The following is a 24,618-nucleotide window of genomic DNA, read 5'->3' as shown; positions in this document are numbered from 1 at the left end:
AGCTACACGCTCGCTGCTGGCAGCGGGCCCCCTCGCTTGTACGGAGGTGACCTGGAGCATGACCCAGTTTCCACCTGCACTTTGAGGAGTGTGGCTTTGAGGCTGGCTAGTTTGATTTGAAACTGCATAGATTATTAAAATACATGTGCTTTTCAATAAAGGTGTGCTGGAGATTTATTTCAGTGTATCGAATTTTACTTAGTGCTTATTAGTCGCTATTGTTAAAAATAAGTGCTCGCTGATACCGTTACATTAAAGGTGAAGATGTTCCGAAGCACAAGCAAAGCATGTGTTCGTAGGTGTTCATTACAGCTTAACTGCTGCTGTCATTCTTTCCAGAGAGCATCACAGATCCTATTCTGTGGAAAGATTTAACCCCTTGAAAAACAACAGACAGTCAAAACACTTGCAAGGTTAATATCAGTTAAGAAATAGCTTTTAAAACCAGGCAAGCTCAAAAGTCGGCGTTTCTTGAATAAAACACGTTTCTGCTTTTGAAAAAAAAAATCCATCTGAAGAAATCACATTTTTCCTGGAAAAGCTCAGTGATGGAAAGTACAGGTATAAGCACCCTAGATAATAGAAAGGGAGCTGAAAGAGATTATCTTTATTTCTGAGATAGGATCTGATGTATTAGATAATTTCTAATTTAGTTTTGAAAATCCTCCAGTTACAGGGATCCTGTAATGCTCCTTGGCAGCCTTTACACACGCTTAGCTGTCCTGATAGTTTTCGTATTTATAAGTTTTCTAACTATTAAGTTTAAACCTTTCTTGCTGAAGAGGCTTGTGCTGTAAAATTGCTCAATGGGATTTAAACACATGTGCAGCAAATTGCTGAGGGCTGGAGCACAGGTGCACTGGATATAGTGTTTTCCTTTCATTGACCTTAGCCGAAGAAGCAAAAGGATTCAGCAAGCATGGTTCCAGGTAATGCTATTTGCTGAAAAAGTATATATTTTTAGGGTGTTTACTACAGAGGTCTAAAATTATGTGGACGTTTTGCCGCCCTCAACAAGAAAAAATGCATCTCCAGTTAAGTTCCATAATAAAAATAGCGCTTTAATAGAGACCTTTTCCTTAAAAGCTCAAGTATTTTAATGAAACTTGCTTCATCGTAAATCAAAGCACTTACTGCTCTGTAACCACAAAGTCTGACTCGGGGCTGGCATTTCTTTTATCTTGGTGAGCAGTTCTGACACTGTTCATCTGATTTGTTTCATTATTTTTCTTTCAGAATAGTACATCATCCGCAGAAACTAATTCTTTAGGTGTCAGTTCAGGGATTCAGCAGTAATCTAAGCCCCGTGCTCGTGCTCCACAGCAGCGCTGCACCGCGAGACCCGGAGAGGCGGTATTGATCCTCCGGTGCCTTAACCAGTAACACGTTTACAGCCCTCGCTCCTTGGATCTCTCCCTGGGATTCCTCCTTGAAATCTCCTCCTTCCACAGCCTGGTGAGGAGCAGAGGCCCCGTGCCCACCGGGGTCTGGGCGAGCTCCCCGTGGCCAGGTGGGCGCAGCGGCCGCTGGAGGCTCGCGGCGGATCAATAGCAATTCTGTTATGGGCCAGATGTCAAAGCACAGAAATATGCTTTCAAATCCCAGGGACTTGCTGTGACAGCTAGTGTGCTAAAAGACATTTGCTTGGCAATCAAAGGCATTAATAGTGGTTTTTGTTGACCACCTGTTCGGGGGAGGTTTTTAATTACCTTTTTGGTTGCTGGCCAGCGTGATAATGCCGCTACATGTTTCCTTCCCTTCGTTTGGTTCCCCCAGCTTGAACACAAAGCAAGCATTAAATTGCCTTTTCAGAAGTGTTGAAGCCTTTGGAAGGGGCGGCATGCTTATTCCATATCTTAGTTGTATCTTGAAACCTGGGGTGACAGGAAGTTGAATTTCAAGGGAAAAGGCTAAGAATAGGCTTCAGGAGTAATTGGCAGTCTTTATGCTGCTCGCTTTGTTCAGGATGTTTGCATGCCGGAGGATGGCTTGGGAAAGGCACTTCATTACACGTGGCACGAACTGGAAGGAGAGAGGACTGCTGGTGCTCTGTGTAATTTTTGGATGCAATCTTCTAATCTGAGAACTTGAAAATGCAGAGTCTGACACCTGAAGGGTGTTTATTCCAGTGTGGATCATCAGCCTTCAGATTCCTGTTAAGAGACCTCTGTCTCCTGAGCTAATGCAGAAACTTTGCGGTAAGCTGTTATTTTCTGTGTGAACCAGTCAAGAGAAGAGGGATGAAATGCGCGCTGGTGAATGGGTTTTATAGATACTCGTTGACAGCAGCGGAGGATTGCAGCATTCTGGCCTTGCTTTGGGAGCTCTGGCAATGCTCTGCTCATAGATTTTCTATGCTTTTACCCCAGGCTGTCTCATTTTCTACTCACTTTTCTTTTTGGTTTCCACCAGCTCGTGTAGCCTCTCATTTGTCTCCTTTTGGATTCCGGAGGTGGGGGTGGCAGCAGCTGCACCCCTGCTGGTGGGCAGGCTCCGTGCTCCCTCCCTGCTGGCTTATCTTTAGGAAAAGCTGTGTGAAGCCCCCATGTCCATGGGCACGGGGACTGGAGGGGTCACACAGGTGGGGGCCGTGCAGGAAGGAATTGGGCTCCGTGCAGGTATGGGGTCTGCAGATATCTGAGCTGCCAAATTCTGCTGACCCTCTCCTACACACATACAGCCAGATGGGACTTGGCCCATCTTGCACAGATTTTTCCATCAAAAATTAAGGTAAATTGCTGTCACAGAAGTGACTTTCGTTCCACTGCACCCCCTCCTTCCCCTCGGCTTCTTTGTCAAATTTCAAGGCTCGTTCCTGAGCATGCGGTTGCTGGAGATGCCGCCTGTGGGCACTGACAGTAAAAATCCTTCTGCAAGGAAAATGGAGGTTCCTCCAGGCTGGACATGATGGAGACCCAAAACGTTTTGGCTGAAAATCTGCTATTCTCTTCTGTGAGCATGGGTTCCCCCACTCAGCCCGGGGTCAGGGCTTGTGAGGATTCGGATTTACCACTGACCATCTAGATACGCTTTCTGTGGTTACAGCAGGCACCTTTGGAGGGGGGGTGGTCAAAAAGTGAGGAAGTGGAGATGCTGTGGTGGGGCTGGGTGGAACAAAGCCTCCCTGCCCTGGTGGAGGAGCTTCCCCGGGGCCGGGAGCCGTCGCTCCCGCAGCGAGCGCTGCGGCTGCAGCCTCCGCCAGCGCGGTTGTCAAAGCTGCCTTTGATGCGGGGAGAGGATAATTCTGACCTACCTCTGAGAGCTGTTAAGGATTAATGTTTACACAGGGCTTTGAATATGTCAAGCTTTATGTAAATATCAGATATGACTTTTTTATTAATACCCCCTGCATGCTCTCAAGTAAATAACCCCTGCCGTGCGCGCGGTGCCTGAAGGCAGGCAGGGAAGGCAGGGCAGCACCGTGCCGGCAGCCAGGACATCCCATGGCAGCTGCTGGGCACCGCAGACCCTTGCCCATGTGCCCCTGAGAGGGTCTGTGCCCCCTGGCTGTGCCCCACGGTGAGATTGCAGATGAACCGTCAGGTAGGAGCGGAGCCACGTAGCGCTAGGCATTTAAATGAGAAGGCAATAGCCCTTAGGGGCAGGCTGGCTTGGTACCAGCTTTATTAATTATTACTTTTTTTTTTTTTTCAATCTGCAAAAACGGTCATCCTCTGAAATGCCACTTCAAGGTTTAAAAGTAAGTTATATTGGATGAAAGGAGAGTTTTTTTTTTTCTTTTTTTTCTTTGTGCAGAGAAAATGTTAAAATATGCTTTCATTTTTACAACTTGGCTTACTCTTAATACAGGATGCTTAAAGAGGGAGGATTAACCTGTGGTTTATAGCTCCTCTGCACTTGTTTGTATGTGTTTGTAACAACAGACAAAAAAAACCTTTACATCTAACCTTTCCTGTATATTTCTTACATAAGGCTGTGTCAGGCTTTTACTGCTCCATTCAGGAACTCATTTCCAAAACTTTGTTATGCATAAGAAACTACGGAGGGTGGGAATTGACTTTTTGCCAGTTACTTACTTAAACTGAAGAGATCTTTGCATTCAAATTACTTATCTGGAGTGCTGGCAGGCTAATAAATTCAAGGGGCTGTTCTAGCCACTGTCAATCTCAAATGTAATCCTATTAAAATAATTGAGTATTTTCAGGGTTTAGAATTCCCTCTTCCTGCTGTCCAGGGCACACAAGAGAAAACATGAAAGGCAGCCTGGAGTGTCCTCCGAATGTCATTGAGCCGACCCTGCATGCGTTGTGTAATTCCCTTCTGCCAGGACTTGGCCAGCTGCAGCACGCGTGGGGGCACGAAGTTTGTAACGCAGCGATGTAGGGCAGTCCGAACTCCAACTTCTTGCCTTTTTTTTTGGTGGAAGTGATGTCAGTGGTTTTGGCCTTGCTCTGTGTTTCGATTGGGCTACTTCACCTTGATTAGAGTGGGAGACTTTTTGTTGCCCTGTGGGATTTGCACAGGGAATGCAAGGAATGTCAGCCCTAACCCGACCTGCTCTTTCAGGGGCCATCCCATGCAACTGCCAGCTGTGCTGTGCACTTAATTCAAATGGGAGGCTAACCCCCCCATAGCAAATTCCTTTTTTTTTTTTCTTTTTTTTCTTTTTTTTCTTTTTTTTTTCTGATCCGTATAGATGCTGAGATAGGTGCTAGCAATCTCTGCCCACGTTTTTGTTTTTCATTTGAAAGTCAGATCGGTTCTTTGTTTCGTAGTGTGGCCCCACCAACAGTTGTTTCAGCAGAGCTAGGACAATGGAAGCTCTTTGTGGTGATGCTGCTGTCGAAGCCCCCAGGACATCAAAGCATAGCTTCTGTTGCTTTTTCAGAGATGACAGTTTCTCCAGTTTGTCTTTTGATAATCTTCAAATGCAGGCATGACCTGAATTTACGACGTGGAGAAAGAAAAACGGTAGGAAAAATCTCTGAAAGCTTTTAAAGTATCTTTGACAGCAGTAAACTAGAGAAAATAAGCACAAGTTCTTTCCTCCCCCTTTATTTTTGCAGGTCACTTTAGGGGAAATCAGAGCAAAATCCGAATACTTCAAAAACAACCCTCAACCCAATTTCCACCAGCAACCAACCAAAAGTCTCCTGCCATGCAGCCCGCAAACCTCAAATTGTCTTCGGCAGGCTTGTGTGAAAACCATCTTTGAATTACTTGCCACAAGCAGGACGTGAAGTTCCCCTGATCTGGGAAAGTAAACACATTTATTTTCCGTAGTATGCTCAATCACTGCCGAAGCTTTTACATGGTGGTGCAGCACTTTTGCACAGACAGCTGACCCGTGTGTTTTCCTATCTTGGTATTACCTTTGCACCCAGCAAGCTCAAAAGACAGCGTTGTTTGGCCAGAGAGAAATGATGGGATGCAGAGGTGATTCCTCTTGCTTGTATCCTCATAATTACAAGGGTGCGATATTGTTCAGCCCGGTTTTTCTGCAGAGCATGGTCTAAAATGTGTGCCTGTCTTGCTTTGTGGCTTGTGTGTGTTCCATTTCACCCATGAGCTTGTGTTACCTTGAATTGAATTGGTTTATGGCATGCCGTTTTCGGTAAAGCGGCAAAAGAAATGGTCACATAATTCAGCAGGGCTTGCCCTTGGAGTGATTTAGTTACGCTGGGTGATGGCCGAGGAGCCTTATTGATTTGGAGCTCCCATTGGAGCTGAATTCGGAAAGCTTTGCAGCACCTGCAAGACACTCGCCTGAATAGAGCTACTGAGAAAAGCATTTCAGTTATTGGCATTGCTCCTAATGCATTTTGTATGTGTCTATACCACAGGGAGAAATGTGTGGTTATTGTTGAAATATTATCTACACAGGTTTTCAGAAGATGAAGAAAAGGCACTTTGCTGCAATAACTGTTGTGGACATGCTATTGTGATAATGCTTTGGCGTTTTTATATTGAGATGTGGCTCAATATATTTTCGCCTTGCTGTGTGCGTTTTTAAAAACAGTCAAGCAGAGATATTTGATAAATGGGGCTTTGAAGGCTGCTTTCTGCTGTCCAGTAATTTTGGCTTGAAATGTTTATTTGAATCGTTATTTAGTTAAATCTACTTGGATCTGGATAGTAATACGTATCAGCTGTTCTAGTAGCTGTGCTATGTATTAAGCATGAAATAACATTGATCATAGGAATATGAGGGAATAAATGAATCTCAGAATTGCTTTATGTTGGTAAGTTGATTTGGATGAACTCGAGGGAACAGATTTTTCTTTTGTCCTGGCTTTGCAATGTACGTTACGGTCTGCTGGAAACAGCTCTAAATATGTCTTGAAGCCACCGTAATGTGTGAGGAAATGTCCTTTCTGTGTGGTGATTTTGCAGGAAGGTTTTATAATTGTTTGCCGTAACAGCACCAAACCTGTGGCTTTTTCTCAACCCCTTTTTCAACACGGCTCATAAAACTCCTTTAGATGTGTGGGGGGCTTTACGTGAAAGGCAGTTACTTAGCACTGGCCTCAAGGGAAATGGTGCAGTGTGGAAAAACCTGGAGGTGAAAATAGGAAACCCGCGTCGTAGCTCAACATTTTTGTCTTGTTTGCTAGCTTTTCACCATCTTTTATCCTAACAAAACAAAATGGAGTTTGTCTAATCACCAAAGTTGCAGAGTAAGTACTTGTGTCCAGGGTGATAGTTGTCAGTGCCAAGAAATAGAATTGAGCAAAATTAAACCAAAACCTGATTAGTGACCTACTTAGAAGAAGCAGAAGGTTCTTGGATTCTAGCTTAAGTAAATTCCAAATGCTGTATTTAATTGTTTCTCCCTGATTAATAACATCTAAGTATAATATCTGTCAGGATTTTTAAAACAAGGAAGCAACTTTAAAGCATTACATTTACTTTACCTTGGGAGAACTTAATTAGCTGTCAACCACACTGCACATGAATGGTGACTTTTGAATGAAATTATCAAATCTCTATTCCTGAGGCATTTTTTCTCCCTACTTCCACAATAGAGGGGAACAGGAGAGATTTGTTTAGATAGAAGCAAAAGTAATTTTTAGGAAAATGCTTTTGTGCATGCAGTTTTCTTGTATTAATTACAGAAGCATATAAACATTCTATTCCTGGGTGAAAGTGAGTGACTTACACAGAGGGGTTATTAAATCAGGTTGGAAGTGCACGTCCAAGCAGATACAAGATTGTGGCCTTGTGGTTCTCCATTTAATGGGCTAATTTCTTACGGGATTGAGCTTCTATCATTCAGCTGCATACCATGGTAATTTACTTATTTTGCAAATGCAATAAATAGATCAAAGCCAGCAAATCAATTGAACAATCCTAATTTACAGCTTCTTGCTTTTGCCATCACGTGATGGCAAAAACATGCCATGGTGATCAGGAAATTTGATGCATTGGTGAAGATGGTGAAGAGAGTTGAGGACATAATGGTATAGGAAAGCAAAGCAATTTGAAGTATTAAAATATCTTAGTGTTTTGATAGGTTTGTTGGCAGTGATATGAGTTGGTGAGACAGTGTGTGAGTATAAACAGCTTTACTGCAGCATTAATGTTATATATAACTTGCCTCTTCTACCCAATGCACGCCTAATGCTAGGTGAACGTGTTATCCAAATTAATCCTCTAAACCTGTGTTTAAAGGACCAGCTTGTTGCTTTGCTTTTAGGTCTGATAGATCTGCTGATACTGTCATTCTTCAATGGTTTCTCACCAATGTTCTTATAATGACTAAAGCAAACACATAGGTGACAAAAAAAAAAAAAAGTATTTTTTTTTTTTTTTGCCAAAATGGGGATATTTGCATCTTTTTAAGTTCTGGCTTTATTTGAACTCAGAGTAAGTTCTAAGGTTCTTGTATGGACCAGGTACCACAAGGCTTTTTCTGTGTGCTACACTCTGTTTGCTGCATGGAGCATCTTCTATCATGGTGGCATCTTCAGGTTTTATTTTGGACTGTTGTAATTCATCTGTTCTCAGTGATGCGTGTGTTTTGCAAAACGTGTCTGTGGCTTCTCTAATCATTCTTGAAGAAATGTTGTTCTGTCACCTTGTGAATGATCTGCGAGGAAAGTTTGTGAGGCAGTGTAACACCAGCTAGAAATGCTTCAGCCGTTTATAAGTGATTATATTCAGTCCGCAGTGTCCAAGCACCGTAATGAATGAAGTCAGTGCCGCTAATGGCACTGATAAAAGCAAATTCTGCCTTTATTTCCTGTAGTCACTACATCATCTCGACCAATGGAAACCATAACAGGATTTTCACACAAGATGGGCATTAAATTGGTGATGATGCGTGAGCTCCTCACATCTGCTGGGCTGTCATTCCTGGTAGCTGGCGCTTCTGCAGCTAACCTGCGTTTAGCTGTAACTTCATTCTTGGGTTGTTTCTTAACTCATTTGATTATTTACTAAAACTGATTCCTTTACTGATTAAAACTGATTTCCTTTAGGGGTATTTGCAGCTCTGTTTTTCTTTTTCCTTTGAGGAACGGGTGGGTGGTATTTGAGTTGTGTATGCTAATGCCTTGGTAAACTTCCATCCTTCATCCCGTGATTGAAGTCCTCCTGTTGTCTCAGTGGGGACAGAAGTTTGCTAAATCTGCTTAGAAATGGGGACGTGTGAGACAAGAAGGAAAAGGACTGTTCTGGCAAAAACTGAAATACGTAATGTTGGGGTTGTTTTTTTTCAATCCAGATCTGCCCTTCAACTCCACTGTCACAAGTCTTTGCAGACCTCCTGATTGAGCTTCCTTGCCTTCCAAAGCAATATCGAGAGAAACTGTAAAGTGATCCCCACATATTTGAGGCAACTTGTGACAAACAATTTAAAATTTGGCAGATGTAACAAAATTGTTAGCTGTATCCTGACACTACTTCTGGGGCTTAGGAATGTGTTTTTGTAGCAGATGGAGCTATTAGTTAGCTGTGCTATCTTGAAGAATTGCTTTCCCAGGTAATCAGCTCTGCTCATTTAGGATGTCGTTTCCCCACCTCGATATGTCAGCCGAGGAAGCAGGAATGATTAATCACTGCGGCTTGGACACTGCACAAGAATAACTGCGTAGAGGGAATCATTCTGTGGAGCACCAATGCCACAGGGAGTTTAAAGTGCTCTGATGCAAAGCAAACAAGATGGAAAAGATGACCGTGATGCTTCCTGATGGCTGTGTGTCAGTGCATAGAGTTTCTGTGGCAACCTGAAGATTTGCAATTCATAGAAAGCCTGGAGCGAGACAAAACTTCTAAGCCCTGGCTGTCACTGCTGTGGAACGGGTGCCACCAACACCTGGCAACCTTCTTCCATTGCTTGCTTTTCACGCTTGGCAGAATAAATCATATAAGAGTAACGTGCACAGTTAACCCTTCTTAAAATGTGTACCTTCAACATTTCCAATTAATCTTCTACAAAAGAAAGGCTTGTGAGAAGTGTTTGAAAAAATAACATTTGCTATTGATCTTAACTGCAGGCTTATTATTGAAAATACTGCTTTCTTGTAGACAGATCAACAAAAAATATAAAATAATATAAAATAAGCACATCTTTATTTCTTTTGGATTAGACTGAAAGTGAGGTGTGGTTTTTTTCAATTACTAGTATTCTTAAATTGCCAATAAAGGTTAGTCTTTCTTCTTTTCTCAACTAGCAGATCTCAAGCTCAAGTCTTCTTGATGACTACTTCAATTTTCATTTAACCTCTTCAAAAGAAATTTAGAATATTTCACAAGGTGTTGTGATGTACAATATAAACATAAGGTGCCAAAGGTTCGTAAGGTGCCTGGGATTTGTGATGTGAAAGGGCATCAACCTGAAGTAGGTGGAAACCACTAAGCCAAAGCTACGGTAGTTAATACTGACAAGCTTAATCTTTGTGAAGCTGTCACCTTGAAAAACGGACAGTGGAAACTTATTAGGACTGCTCTTGCTAAGTGTTAGTCTTCATTGCAGTTTGGGCTGTACAGCAAGGGGTGAACTCCTGAAAGTTGTAGCAGCATTAAACCTTCTGTAGAGAGTTTGTCGGTAGATGAACAGTCTGGTGTGAAATCTGAAGGACTGCATCCCAAAGCTCCCCCGTGGCATTTGGTGTAAGCAGGCTGCCCTGGTACCGCTGGTGCTGGCTCAGCAGGCATGCCATGAATTGGTCAAAACACACGGGTAGTGCTGGCAGCTGTGCTAACCTCACCTCACAGTGGATGATTACGGACTTTATCTTAAAAAGTCACTGCAGCATTGGAATACCTCTTCCAGAAACTTGCTTTGAGGCCCATTTGGCAATGCAGTGCTTCCTATGGCTTTGGGAGGGATTTTTGTTTTCCCCCTCGGAGCGCAGTGCTGGTGTCTGCACTGCCCGTCTGTCTGCACTCGCTGCTGGTAGAATAACAAACCCGGTTCCTTAGCGTAGCTCGAGGCTTGTGTACCTTTGCATTTTCTGCATTCTCTGCACCTAATCCTAGATGTTTCCAAAGTTAAATAAAAGGTCATGCATATTTTATACATCAGATGTAAGCATGTTGTTCCGTACTTACATAAAGACAGAGCGAGTAGGAAGCTACATGCATAGTAAGTAGGATAATACACGGCTCAGGGCGGGTTGTTTTCTGGAGTGTGTGCTGGCCCCAAGGCATCGAGACATTTAATTTGTAGCGTAGCAAAGATATTTACCTTGAAGCATGTTTGTGAACCTTATCCTTACCTAGTTTAGTCATGTCTGTTTCTGAAAACATTTTTGTTTATTTTCAAAGCACCTAATGCCTGTAGCAAAATTTTGAAGTTAATTGCCTGGATATATACTGCAAGGAAAATGAAGTGTTACAAGAAGATAGCTGTAGATAGAGGGGCTGAGAGAATAACCTCGGGGCATCTGCCTGTGAGCAGACGTAAAAATATTAATTTTTGAACTTTTGACTTCAAATGTTTTGTGTAAAAATGTTTAAGTACTCTTTCTATCAGATTTGATCTTTTGAGGCACAGGACCTTGTTGTGGTTGGCAGAGCTCCTGTAACGTATTTCTTTTTAAATGATCTCTGAAGTTGTCAAGTACTTTTTTATGAAGGTGCTTGATGGAAAGCTGTACAATTTGTTCAGGCAGAAGCGTAGAATGAGTTGTGTTTTTTCAGTGGAAACGGAGTTGGTTATTTGAAACTGTTAATGTTTAGGAGAAGACTTGTGTGAACGCTCACAGGAATGGAAGCACAGCTTCTTGTTTGTTTGTTTTCCCAAAGAAGTGTGTGAAAATACACGGCAGAGTACGTGTACTCAGGTATGGGCTGGGGCAGCAGGCTTGTTTCTTGAAACTGGAAAGTTACTCCTAAAACACAAAATAAAAACTACAGGGGTGTGGGCTTTGCTTTTCAAGATGTTTATATGTCAACTTTCACAATTTGTCTGCCCCCTCCTCCCCTCATGTGTTGCCATTATGATGGATGAATTTCTTGGCTACTGGCTCCATGGTTGTTGTGACTGAGTAGGAGCATCCTGACACGCAAAATCACAGCAGACTGTAGCTGAGTCATAAATGACTGAACTAGTTAGATTATCACTTCCTACACAGGCTCTCTGAAGTTGTCCTGAGAATCCAAATGAAGGGAACTTCCACTGGCAGTGGGAAAAGCTCTGAAGACTTTTCTGCAAGCACATAAATAAAAAATAAAACTAATTACTGACTGTTATTTCTAAATATCAGAATGGATAGCCCAAGCCTTGAGCGTTCCTTGCCGGTGACCTTGCAAACCTTCTGTGGGCTGCAGAACTTGTTTCCCAAGCAGTGAAGATGCCTTTGAAGGCCACGTATTTCTGGCTGTGACTCTGGAATTGTGTTGAAACAGGTAGTCAGATACTGCTCGAACATCAGCTAGCCAAGAAGCAAGCAGCATTGTTCATCAGGATTAACCATTTCCATGTAAATAATTCAGACCTAAGAAATATATCGTTAAGAAAAGTATCTTTAAAAAAATGTATCTTTAATTCTGGGATATTTAATCAATCGAGGATTGGGCTGCTCCAGTGAAATTCTCATGTTTCAGTCTTGAGCCTTGTTCCCCAGGGAATGGAGAAGCATTTTTCACATATTGCTGAGTCTGTTTTTGACCCTAATAAGGCAAATGGACAAGAAAAGAAGAGCAGCAGGGACATGTCAGATGAAAAATTAAATGTTCTGAAATTGATTATACGCTGCAGAAACGTGGTCGTCTTTCTAGTAGGAAACAGTAAACAAAACAAATTGGATCAATTATCCCTTTCTTTGCAGCAGCCATTGCAATTAGTGAGCACCTGGAGTGCAAAATGTGTTTCCCAGGTGGAGTCAAAATAAAACGCTGGGTGGCCCCAGGCCTTGTGCCTGCACCGGCTGCGCTCTGCGGCATGGGAGCAGCGCCGCTGCCTGCTGCTTCTCGCCAGCCTGGCAAGGGCTGAGCTGGCACCGCTCGTGGTGCGGCTCCGAGATGTGTCCTTCAAGCCCAGGTGTGCTGCGTGGCAGCTTCGATCAGCATGGTCACCTCCTCAGGGTACACGGATGGAAAAAAAGCAAAAAAAACACACATCATTTCTGCGTGCGGTAACTTGCAGGCAGCCTTCAGCAAACAAGCCCCCCTTCTCAGTGCATTTCTGCAGCGGTTTCCAGACAGGTGTGGTTCAAGTTCTGCACGTGGCTAGATGTTTTGCCAAGCCTGGGACTTGATGAAATGAGGTGCCATGTTGGGAAGATAGTTTTGCGTGCAGACTTGAGTCCATGAAGTGTACCTTTAATAAGAAGTGTCACTTGTCAAAATAAATGAGCAAGATTTTTATTGCATGTTCACTCGCTTGTAAAATTTGCTAGTCTGCAATGGCTCTTAATCATTAATGTGAATTAGCCAGGTTCTTCTGTAGTTTAATTACTAGTATGTCATGTTTACATTCTCTCTTGATGAACTAATGGTTACATTATATGCACAGTTTCATTACAGGTAATGGACAAAATAAAAAATACCAAAGATGTGTGTAGATGTTGTAAAGCACTCATTCTTCAGAAGATTGAGGTATAATTGCAGCTGAACAGAAGTCTGGATAGGAGCTCTGGGTCATCATGTCCAACCCTGTAAGCTGTCCACAGCGACTTGAGGACGATGAACTATCCTAGTCCAGGGCACATTATGCCCCTATGCAGGAATTGCTGCTCAGTATGCGTCTCTGATAATACTTGTTGCTTGCTTGGGATTCTTCTTTCTGTTGATATGGTGCTGCTTTGTGGTGGTGGTTGACTGTATCATTCCATATTCACAGCCCGTTTCTCATAGCCAGGTTTAATTATGTTGATAGGCAAAAGCAGGAATGCTTTCTATTGTTTCTTACTTCATTGTTCCTTGAGGATTAATGAGAAAATTGGCAGAAAATTGACCAGAGATGCAGACATTTGAAAGGATTTTTTCCTTCTATGATATTACTTACAGCTTTTCAATAACTGAGAGAGCTTTTAAGCTATGTCACACTGTGGGTATGTTGTATGTTAATTGTTTGACTTGGTTTTTATAAGATGACTGAGCTACGGTATTTAAACAGAATGGCAGGTGGAGCCATAGATAACATTGAACTGAAATTCATTGCGAGAGATGTACTCCTACAGATTGTCTGAAATTTAGCTGTGGCTTTACTCATCTTCTTAGGTAAGTAAAGCAGAGCCAGTTATGCAGCAAGCTCTGTGCCTGGCAAGTTGGTCTGTTGGAAGTGCAGCCTGGCCGAGCTTTAGAGGTGGCTGCCAACTCGTCCTCCGAGTGGCAGCAATTGTACCGCCTTTTTCTTCCTTGACCTCTTGCTCAAAATGAAATTCTTAATTGCTAAGAAAACTGAGTCATACTGCACGTTGTCAAGGAGACAAATAAAGCCTATTGAACTCACAGAAACAGCATTAAAGACATTGGCATGTTTCCTCTTAGTTCTATAAGCGAGCGGTTTGTGACACTGAAGTTCTCCAGATGTTATGTACAGCTGTTGCCTGAACAATATAGATTTCGCAATGACATACCTGAATACAAAGAAAGCAACTTTCCCCTTCCTCTTATCTGTGCTCCTAGGGAATTCTCTATTTACCTTGATAATGCAGGCTTCTAAGTAGCTGCTCTTGATAATGACGATGTAAGAGCAGACAAGATGTGCAGGGGTCGTAATTGGAAAGGGAAATAACATTTAAGAAGTGAGAAACTGAAGATGCTTTCCATATGGAATAATATGTAATCAACCTTTTAAATGCAAGGAGTGCTGACTCCTTCTTTGGGCAAAAAGCAGTCTGTAAATCACCTGTAGCAGTTCTGCTGGGTAAGTCACCTTGTTACAACTAGATGAGAAATTAGGCTTAGTGTCCAGCATCAATTTATTGCTTTTATATTTTCAGTCATGTTATTTGCTTACCTGCAGCTGAGAGGATACGGGCAAATTCAGAAATGGTGGTGTAGGAGAACTCTTGTGCTGTTTTCCACAGTCGTAATGGTGAGCATATTATTTTTTCGGAGCACGTTTGAGGTCTGTGAGCACATTTGGCTTTGAGCTGGTGCTTGTGTGCGCTAGCGTGAGCGGGGAGCACCAAGCAGGTGCTGCTTCCCTGCGTGCACAGGTAGGGCTCTGCCTCTCTGCAAGGCACTGAGAAGGTGCAGGGACTCGCAGTTCTTCTAAGAATACTTATTTCTGGATTTACTTGCATGAATGGATCTAAATGATTTCCATAACAATTACCTCTGGAAATTCCAGTACTTGAGCGGTTCTTACTGTTTTCAAGTGAAGAGACAATGAGGTAAAAGCAGTTTATGCTGAAGCAGTTGCTGTTCCGTGGCTAACCTTAGGGTAGGATTCTGGTGTCCTGACTTTACTATTAGCAAGTCACTTTCTTCCATTGATCATTGAAATAAAGGGTGTTAAAGGCCTTAAGCTTCACATGGAGCCATTACAAGACACATCAGGAATCTAACCGTGGAGGTATCTCTGAGCAATGGGTGATCAAGTTGCTTAAAGTTCAGGTGCTCTGCTGCAGTTTGCTTGGATTACGTAGAAGGTGGCTTTCCACACATACACCTGTCTTTTATCTCAGGGCTTGGAAGAATCCAGATGTATGCCCGTCAGTATGTCTGCTTAAATTAGAGGTGACAAATTATTGATAATTAGCATTGCTTTTTGTTTTACCATTGCAAAATGTGAATTTATAAAAGCCAATTTATTTTTATCTTTGGCCTCAGGAACTCCAGAGCAGTTGTACTTATTCTTAATTGCTTGTTTTATGGGTGAAAATTAGGCTGTAATGCGAACTGCAGTGTGAGGAGACTTGGTTAGAACGCTTGCAATGTTTGAATGGCAAGGAGAAAAACCAGTGCTGAGGTTTGTCTAATACTTCACAAATTCCAATTTTTATTAAATTTAACAATGCAACCATTTCTAACCATTCTATAACTAAATATAGTAATGAAATTTTATTTGAAGTCAGGAACATTATCCAGATATGACTTGATGTGTGTAAGATACTGCACATCAATGGAGTGGTACAGATTGTGTTAAATGGGCCTGAAATAATCTTCAGGAAAGAAAATCGTTTTCTATTCTTCTTGACACAAAGTGTTTGTCACAGATATGCATTCTTATCCGCATCTTGTTAGTGAAATCATTATACTTTTCATTACAACTTTTATGCAAATATGCTGGTTTTCCTTGATTAGGTTTGCATGAACACGCTGTAATTACAGGCTGAGGTGATATTAATGTGTAACAATTAAATATGTAATTACTATGTGTAATTACGGCTGGGAGAGCGCGTTGTAATGGCCTGTGCACCATGCCGGCTCACGGGCAGGGTGTCGCCCGCAGGAGCCAGCAGTTGTGATTTTACGCCCATTTGTGCCAACAAATCTTCAACGGTTCTCTCGGCAGAGATGTCTTTAGGTGGAAGGGGCTGTTAGAGCCGGGGACACGCAGGGTTTTATGGTTTTATGCCATGCCACCCACAGGAGCTGCAGGGCTCTGGGAGCACACCCAGTGGCCCGGCTGCGGGCCTGGTCCGCTTCGGGCAGGGGTTTGGTGCACTCAGCGTTCCCCTCCTCCTGCTCATCTCCTCACAAAGGCAGCCAGCAGCAGAGGAGCCTCGTTTGTCCCCGGCTGGCTTTCCAAAAAGCTCTCCCGGCTCATGTCCCACTGTCACTGCGGTGTTGGGCTGGTGCCTGAGCACACCCTGTGGCCACGGCCTCCCGCTGACAGACACCAGAGGATGGGTGCTGGTGCCTCTCAAATTTAAGATGTGACGTGATGCAGGCATGATAAAGGCAGATCATCAGCAAAGGTCAGGTATATCCCATTTGATATCTGATATATCCACAGGAATAGATCCTATTCCTGGTGGGAGGAAGGACTTGGTGCCCAGACAGGGGGGTTAATTTTTAGCCTCAGCCTGGCGGTGCAACTCGTCAGTTCTGTTGGGCTTGGGGAAAGTTTTGGTGATGTGTGTGGGAAGGAGAAAGAGCCCTGTGCTTGGGAGGTGTTTTCAGCCTTCCCTTTCTGCAGACGAGCAGAGGCTGAGAGGCGAAGCTTCGTGCTCAGGGATTCTGGGGCTCTGCCGGGGGTCCACGAGAGCTCTTGCTGAGCCTTTCTCTACCACTTAAAGACCTGCTGCGACTTGGAGCTTTGCTAAAGAGAATGACTTAAGGCTAGCTCTTCAACCACGTCTTCTGGACGTGCGGGAGTGCCTGTTTTACCTGGCTCTTAGGACAGCTGGGGGTTGGTTGGTTATGTATATCTGGAGATGAGATCTGTTTTCCTCTTAGTACGCTTTTACTCTGATGCTGTGAGGATGATTTTGCTTTAGCTCCTTTCCATTGATGTGTAGGCCAGGCAACAAGAATGCCTGGGGGGTACATCTTGAAGAGGGCTACCATGAAGCAGATAAAATGGTAATACTTTTTCTGCTGGAAGAATACCAATGAGGGACTTGAGGAACCTCCTCAACTGAGGTTTTCTCTGTACTAGGAAAGGAGGCGAGGAAGAATACAGATCTAGCCCAGTCAAAAATGCTCCTGATACCTGCATTGCAGTGAGGACACAGGCTAATGGCTAGGGTATCCGAAACAGAAGAAGGAAGAAAGTTGGAGGCGATGGGAGTTTCGTGATAGTGTCCTAATATTGCCTTGTATGAAGGCTGCACTCATAAATGTTCCTGCATGGCGTGGGGGGCTGCCTTGTCCTGATGCAGCATCGCTTTGTGGGGGATGCAGGAACAGAAGTGTCTGTGGTACAAGGGATCGGGCTGTGCTGTGGTTTTAGACCACCCAGTGGGAATTTTTCCTCTGTATGACACTTTGCTGTGTCTTCAGTTGGTGCTGGCAGAAAGAATATACCTGCTAAAATTCTCCTCTTGGAGCAAGGTTAAATGGTCTTTTCCAGGGGATTAAGTATTGAGACATTTTCAGAGACTGAGGATATCCATTTCTTGCTCTGAGGGAGTTTCAAAGGGTTTGTTTCTATTTGTCAGTCCCTGTTGGGAGAGAAGGGATTCCATGTCAGCAGTTGTGGAAATGTACTTTTAGAGATGACTGAGTGTAATTAAGAGATGTGTTGGCAAAGGCATGTATTTAAACGTCTTTGCTTTTTTTTCGCAGAATCCTTATTCAAGTGTTCCTGTAGCTGTAATTTCTTTATTTTTGGTTTGGAGTTTGGGTTTTTCTGTCAGCTGATAATGCATCAAGAGCTTCTCTGGTGGCTTTCTTGGAGAGGCAGCGCAGCCTCTGCTTGTTTCCTTCCCGCTGCTTCGCGTCCCAGAGCTTGAATTGTGATGGGATTCCTAATGCAAAAGCACAACTTGCTATCTGTAGCTTGAAGAAATGAGTTATTGTGCCAGTAAGAATTGTTTGAAGAATTAAAATTGACCCATTTCCTTCAGGCACAGCAAAGTTAATACTCAAGAGTGTTAACATCGTAGGAGTGATTTGAGAAGTATTATTCATCAAATCCCTGTGCTAATATGTATGTAGGTATAAATAAAAAGGCCTCAAAGGTTGTTTCAGCATTTATTAACCTATCCTCTTCTTCAGGGGCCTAACTTGGCTGCAAAAGCTTGGTCAAGGCTTTTAGGTAGCTGTCTGTGCACTGTTTCCCACTTTACTGAAGCAGAGAAACCTCTTCTGGAAAAAAGGCTGCTAATTTAGGGCTGTTGTCATACACCTGCAGAAAAGCAATAACTTCCAGCAGTTGCAGAGAGTTCCTCTTGCTGCAACCTGAGCAGCAGTGGGCTCTGGACTGAGCCACAACTGGAGTGGTGCCTGTGCCATCACCTAAAAGTGCCCAGAAGCTCAGGACAGATCTGCTGCTGTGCAGCTTCGCGTGATAGGCAGCATTAGATCTTGCTCTTGTGATTTTTCTAAGATTTATCGTGGAGCTAGGGTCTGTATTCGCTGTATTCTAATGCTACAGCATAAAGGCAGCATTTTTCTTTTCTAGGTTTTTGCATGTAACTTGCTATGTTTGTGCTAATTTTATTTTTTCTCTGTTTTCTTTAGGTAAGTGGATACAACTTGAATGTTAATGTTCTGCATTGGACAACTGCTGAATCTGGACACTGGAAACCGTAAGCCAGTTGTCAGCTGAGCGATGCTTCCTTAGTAAGTCTAGAAACATGCAAGAGCTGTGGTGTCCCTGCAGCACGCATGGGGGTCAGCCTTGTGTTGGTCAGAGACACTCAACTTCTGGATGCTGGCGTTTTTGGTGGCTTGTTTGGATAGGCAGTGGCCTTTTCTGTCACCTGGAAAGTGCTGATAACTTCAGGTGGCAGGTTGACTTCTTTTTTTCTCTAAAGCATCTACGGTGTGTGTTTTTTTTTTTTTTTTTCTCATTTTCTTTCTCTGGGATTCTCTCACTTGGTTGAGGAGAGAACTCACACTTCCTCTCTCACCACTGCTGTGAAAACCCATTAGTCTTTCCTAAGTAGTGATTTTTCGGTCTGATTTTTTTCCATTGTATGCTTAGGATTGTTATTCTTCAAAGAGTAAATTTTAAATGCAATTTGATTCCTTGGCTTGGGAGTGTTCTTCAGCTTAGTGTTGAAAGGGACCATGAGGTAAGAGGCAAGAAGTTTTTTTTTCTTTTTTTTTCTTCTTTTTAAATAATGCTTAACCTAGAATTAAATTCAGAGGAGTGCCTGGAGAAAGTAAGATCTGTGATCAGATTCTCAGAATACTTTTTTGTCTTATCTAATAAGCAAGAAAAGCTAGTAGAGGGAATTATATGCTGGAAGGGGAATTTTAATAGCAACAAATATGCAAAGAGGAAAGCATCTCAAGTGAATAAAGAATGCAGACTGGTAAATGACAGATCTTTACCCTGTTTGAAGAATGCAACTCTTTTGTGGTACAAACCTAAAACCTGGCCTTCCCCACTGGAGCTAGAGAAGACTTAGCATCTACTTTGAGGTTTTGAGGTTGTGAGAATCCATAGTTCTTGCCTGTTGATGTGGAAGCCTCCCAACCAGAAATAAATTAGTATAAAGTAGCAGTTCCAAAACCATTCTGTAGCATCCTCACTTCTGATTGTACAAACCTTGCCTATGTAAATGAATTTGATTTGCAGCCCCGCTTCTGAGGGTTGATACTTCTAAGTGATACACATCCATAATTTCAGTTCAGTTCGTTATTGGAGAGGGTGTTGCATTTTAATTCAGGTACAATCATGATCAGCTTTCTGACCACAGGCGTCAGTTTCCTTCTTTTACTAATGCCAGGGCGTATTACAGGAAAATACGAGCATCTTATACTGGGTGTTGGCTGCGCTCAGAGTCTTTTTGTCTAAGAATCCAGTTAAGTAACACAGCATTTTGTCTAATTCCTGGAGGTGTCATTTAAGCAGCTGTGTTCTAGAGGCAGGGCTCTGGGGAAGACACAGGGTTGGCTTTTCTTTGTTTCAGATGTGCTATCATAATCTGGAGTGCATGCAGGAGGCAGTCTTGCAAGACCTGAGTACTATTGGCAGTTGAGGAGCTGGTGCCATTCAGGGTCAGATATATGGCTGCACTGTAGCTAACTCCAATTAAAGCAGAAAGCATTTTCAATTTTTAAAAAAGGAAATGTTAAAAGCTTTAATTTACTGCAGTGAACTGTGGATCATGGTTTAAGCTGGGAAGACAAGTCCCGTTGTGCAGGCCTCCACATGAAAGTAACACCAATTCTGGCTTTCAGCGATGCGTATGTGATGCCGTAAAAGACTGAATGAGCCAGCCTGTGTGGTTGTGGGTGCTGGCCTGGGCAGAAGCTGTGAGGTGCTGTCCCAGATGTGCTGCCCTCTTCAGCTCTGGAGCCACAGCCCCTGTGCACAGGTTGCTGTTTTCAGCCAGGATGCTCCAGACGTGCACGGTGAGGCTCAGCAGGCTCTGCGTGCCTGCCTTTCATATGCAAAACCAGATGTGTGGAGTGGTCTGCTAATTAGGAGGGAAAAATGGGAATGGGAGTAAAATAAATTATCATTCCAACTAGGAGCCATTTAGTAAAAAATACTTGTGTAATGTGTTAGAATCCCTTTTTTGAGCAATAACACCCTCATCGTTGTATTCAAACACTGAGATAAATGCATCAATCTAAATTCATGATTTTGGTTTTTTCATATAGTTGCTAATTATTGAACATAACTAGTTTATTCATAATTTCTTTTCTCCTTCTGCTTGATAGCCTTAATCCTGTATTTGTGCGGCTGTCATTCCCATGGTAACAGACTAGTGTCTGAAGCAGAAGATTATTAAATACAGAATAGTACATTAAAATAATGTTAAGGTTCTGACTTAGAGACTTTCACATGGGGGCAAACTTCAAAAAAAGAGAACATTTTTACAAAAAGCAATTTACTTTGCCAGTAATGTTCTCTATTCCCATAGCTATTACTGAAGAGATTTGTTTGAGTAACAGCCTGCTCCCTCGCAACCCATCTCCTCCTCCCGCTTTGCAGAGAAATCCTAATCTTGTGTTTGTGTCGTCAGTCTGTTTCCATGGTAACTGTCACAAACGTATCGTGACCTCACAACAGGATGGCAAAGGACGAAAATGTACGTTGAGAGGCGGTATTAAAAATGATCATCAAAAACAAAGAAAAACCTCAAGCCCTGGTGGGTGTAACAAAACATAATAGAGAAAAAGGCGATGGGGTTGTGGCACACTGCACTGGTAGCTTGTGTGTGTACGTATACAGCCACAATTACTTTGCCTCCTGATCTTGCTTTGCAGAAACTTTCCTATAAAACCATGTTAATGCTCTAACTTTATTTATCCCATCACATTTGTGGCAGTGTTGGGTGTCCAAGGTGGCAACAGTACAGCAAAAGGGTGAGCAGATGGCTTCCCTTAACTTGTGATTTGAATAGCAGGGCTGACAGCTGAATGGGCTCGCTACCTTTTTGTGGTGTCAAACGTTTACCCTTTTAGCTTCTGGAATCTGTTTTCTGCCATGGGTCATATATGAGTGAGGACAAGGCACTAATTGTGGCTTTGCTGCAGCACAGGACCCTGCGGAAAGCAAATTCGTGCAATAACAGGCTTCAACAAGGTGCTTCTTACACGTTTACAAAAACAGATTCTCATTAATTAAAACTGAAGCTAAAATTTGAAAGAGGATTAGGAAGGATTAATAAAGAAAGGTAGTGAAGAGGCTTGATTATCTGCCATGGAGATATCAGCTGAATAATGTGTCGTGGGCAATGAGATGGAGTAGAAAACTCGTGCGCACCTGGGATGGGTGGATGTGGCAACTTGTGATGCTCTTTGCTCGTTTGCACTGACCAGGCTGATGCAGGAAGCTTTCCAGAGAGAAATTTGCCCCTGGAATGCCTTGACAAGAGCTGCTCCTCTTTTCCTCAGCAGGTGAGAAGCTCTTGGCATAAGGTAACGTGGGAGCTGGGTTGGGTCCCCCTGCTGTCAGGACAGAGGCTTTCACTTCGTCCTTTTGGAGAAGAAGCACCTTGTCCAGGGGTTTGGTTTTGGTGATCTGCTTTCTTTAGGATTTGAGAGGGATCTTAGCAGGTACATTTGAAGGTATCTTGCCAACGTTTTCATCCTGCAGCCAGCATGAGATGACTTTGGCTGCTGCTGGGCTGTGGTGCTGCCTCTGGTGACTCCTGGAGCAAGTTCATCTGCTGATCTCAGGAGCACAGAGCTGTGCTAGCAGTTCGACAGCCCCTTCTGTGATCCTTTTCAGAGCCTGTAGTTAAGACAGTGTTACTGGCAATTTTGGTGTGTATCATGATGGCTAGCAGCTAAGGAGGGGTCTCCAAAGGGAAGTTCTTGTTCTCATCCAAGGAGCTGTGTGTACAAGGATGATCTGGCCCCTGAGGCGAGGGCTGAGAAGGACCGGGGTGTGCTGGCTGGACTGCTCAAGTGGGGTTTGGAGCAAGTGCTTGTATTACACTGCCTCTGAGCTCAACCATTTCCTACACACCAAGCATGTAGCAAGCAAAGATGATAAAAATAGGGAACGACATACAGAAAGTTACTGCTGCTCGAATGCTGTCTTCATTTGCAGATGCTTAAAGCAGTGAAGCCACATAGAGAAAGTGTGGCTGTCTGCATACCTCATGTATTTTTAATACAATCCTTTATAGCACTAATAAGATCTTCGTGCAGCTTCAGCTTCAGCAAGTGCTGCTGGCCCCACCAACTAATAATCGATATGTGTACACTAGATTTTTGCAGACAGCTGCAAATTCTTTCTGTGCACGCTGTGTGGCCGTGGATGTGCAGTGCCTGCGTTCCTGGCTTGCCCCTGGTGCCAGCACATAGCGGAGCGATGTGCGGCTACACGAGAGGAATTCAGAACGGGCCAGCCTGGGGCGAGGGCAGGGTGAACTTGTCTGGATGGAAAAAGCCTCTTGTGGGCATTAGCAGCAATGTGCTGGGGCGGTGCTCACAAGAACAGCATTGCCTAGATGCCTTTTTTTTTTTTTTTTAATCCGTTTTTTTCTCTGTGAGTAACTTGTAGCACTCGATTGATTTGTGGAACATGTGCCCTTTCTCTTTTAAGCAGTTTCTCCGTCCTCTTACTACTAAAGAGCTTAAGCATTATTTTCCTCTTCAATTGGTGACGCTGGAAGAGTTGAGCGAGCACAGATTTCTGCCTTCCATAAACCATAAGGTCCTGCCTGCAACTTAAATCTCTTTATTTGCTTTGTTATTGCTTTTCACATATGTTTGGTTATAAAAAACAAGTTTTCCCTCTGGAGATGGACTTTAAAAAGAAAAAAAAAGGAGAAAAAAGGCTATAAGGAAACATTGTTATCAGAGTATCTTGTTTTGCTCTTAGCCTTAAGAAATACTTGACTTCAAAAGAAAATAGCAGTAGGTCTCCTAGTTTTTGTACCTTTCCTTTGTTCCATTTGTAATGTGTGCTGGCTAACTTTTGTTTTAGACTACAGCCTACAGTGACTTCACAAGACAGTTTTGTAAAATGATAGTGCTGTAAAGCTTTCTTCAGTGGATTTCGATGTTTCTTCCACCGCTGACGCGTTCCTGTGGCAGCTTCCACTTGTGTGGGAGTGTGCATCCCCTGCGAGTATCCTTCATAGGTGCACGTACAAGAGGGAAATGACAAAGTTAGCAGAAAAATATCCTTTGAAAGTAGGGCATCTTTGCTTCTCGTCTCTTGCAGAGCTGCTTCTGTTTTGTAACTGTCGTCTTTTCCCTCCCTCCCCAGCCAGCCCTCTGCCTCGTGGGTAATTTATGACCGAGTTCAGTGAAATTCTGCATTTGGCTGATACATTGAAAAATCCATTTGCTATCAATGACTTCCTTTAATATAAAAGGAAGTAGATTTATGGGAAGAGGAGCACTGGCATCACAAGTACCCTTTATCTTTCCTCTTTTAGTTCATTCACTCCTAACCTGTGTCTGTTTGAACCAGGAGCATTATTGGTGTTCTGAAAGATTAGGATTTGAAACTGTAAATTTAACTCTGATTTCCACCTCCTGGGAGATAACCTGAGGACACGGGGCTTCAGCTGCATTAAAACACAGAGGTATGCTCCCTTCTGTGCTGTGCCCATTTTTTAATATTTTCTTGAGCTTTTCCCATTGAAGATAGAGGGTGAGGAATGAAAGTCTGAACTGGGAAGCGATGATTTTTACTTTTAACTTGATTCTTTCCCTGCTTTTGTGCAAAAATGTGATGGGGCTTTAAAAATGATGTAATAACTGCCTTTTAAGGATGTAACCCAAAACGAAAGTCACCGTTACGACCTCTGAATGGAAAACGTTTCCAGAAGTGGGTTTAAATCTGCAGTAAATGGTAGGGTGGTGTGACCAGCAGCCGCTGAACCCATGGCACCAGAGAGGCAATGGGAGCTGATGGGCTGAGCGCAGCTACCAAAAGGTCACCGCAGTGGTGCCTGTGGATTGAGCACCTATCAGCCAGTTATCTTCAAATTATCTTCTCCGCCTCACTTTTCAATTCAAGAGCCACGCCAGTGTGCTAATCCCTGGGCTCCAGGAAGTGTGAAAGAGCTCTGGAGCAGCAAGGCAGGGCAAAATTAAATTGGCATTGGGGTTGCTTGGTTGAAGGGGACAGGAGATGACGTATGAACCCAATGCAGTTTGACTTCTAGAACAAATGGATTGGAGGTAAAAATATTTCTTCCAAAAAGGGGGTAGAAAAGCTCTGTG

At 43.2% G+C, this 24,618-nt stretch overlaps 1 protein-coding gene across 3 annotated transcripts in view; it reads left to right on the top strand.

The window, feature by feature from the left end:
• Positions 1 to 24,618, top strand: part of CADM1 (cell adhesion molecule 1) — a 178,043-nt gene that overhangs the window by 28,910 nt on the left and 124,515 nt on the right. Inside the window, exon 1 of one of the 3 annotated variants that reach the window (XM_072027780.1) lies at positions 2,168 to 2,198. The exons of the other annotated variants lie outside the window; for them this stretch is intronic. Coding sequence (XP_071883881.1) covers positions 2,183 to 2,198 — 16 coding nt within the window. The 5' untranslated portion in view covers positions 2,168 to 2,182. Of the gene's footprint in view, positions 1 to 2,167; positions 2,199 to 24,618 lie in introns of those variants that run through there. 3 annotated transcript variants of the gene reach the window in all.

Source organism: Anas platyrhynchos, chromosome 25 (assembly GCF_047663525.1).
Source record: "Anas platyrhynchos isolate ZD024472 breed Pekin duck chromosome 25, IASCAAS_PekinDuck_T2T, whole genome shotgun sequence".
Lineage (NCBI taxonomy): Eukaryota > Metazoa > Chordata > Aves > Anseriformes > Anatidae > Anas > Anas platyrhynchos.
This window is presented reverse-complemented; position numbering and strand designations above follow the sequence as displayed.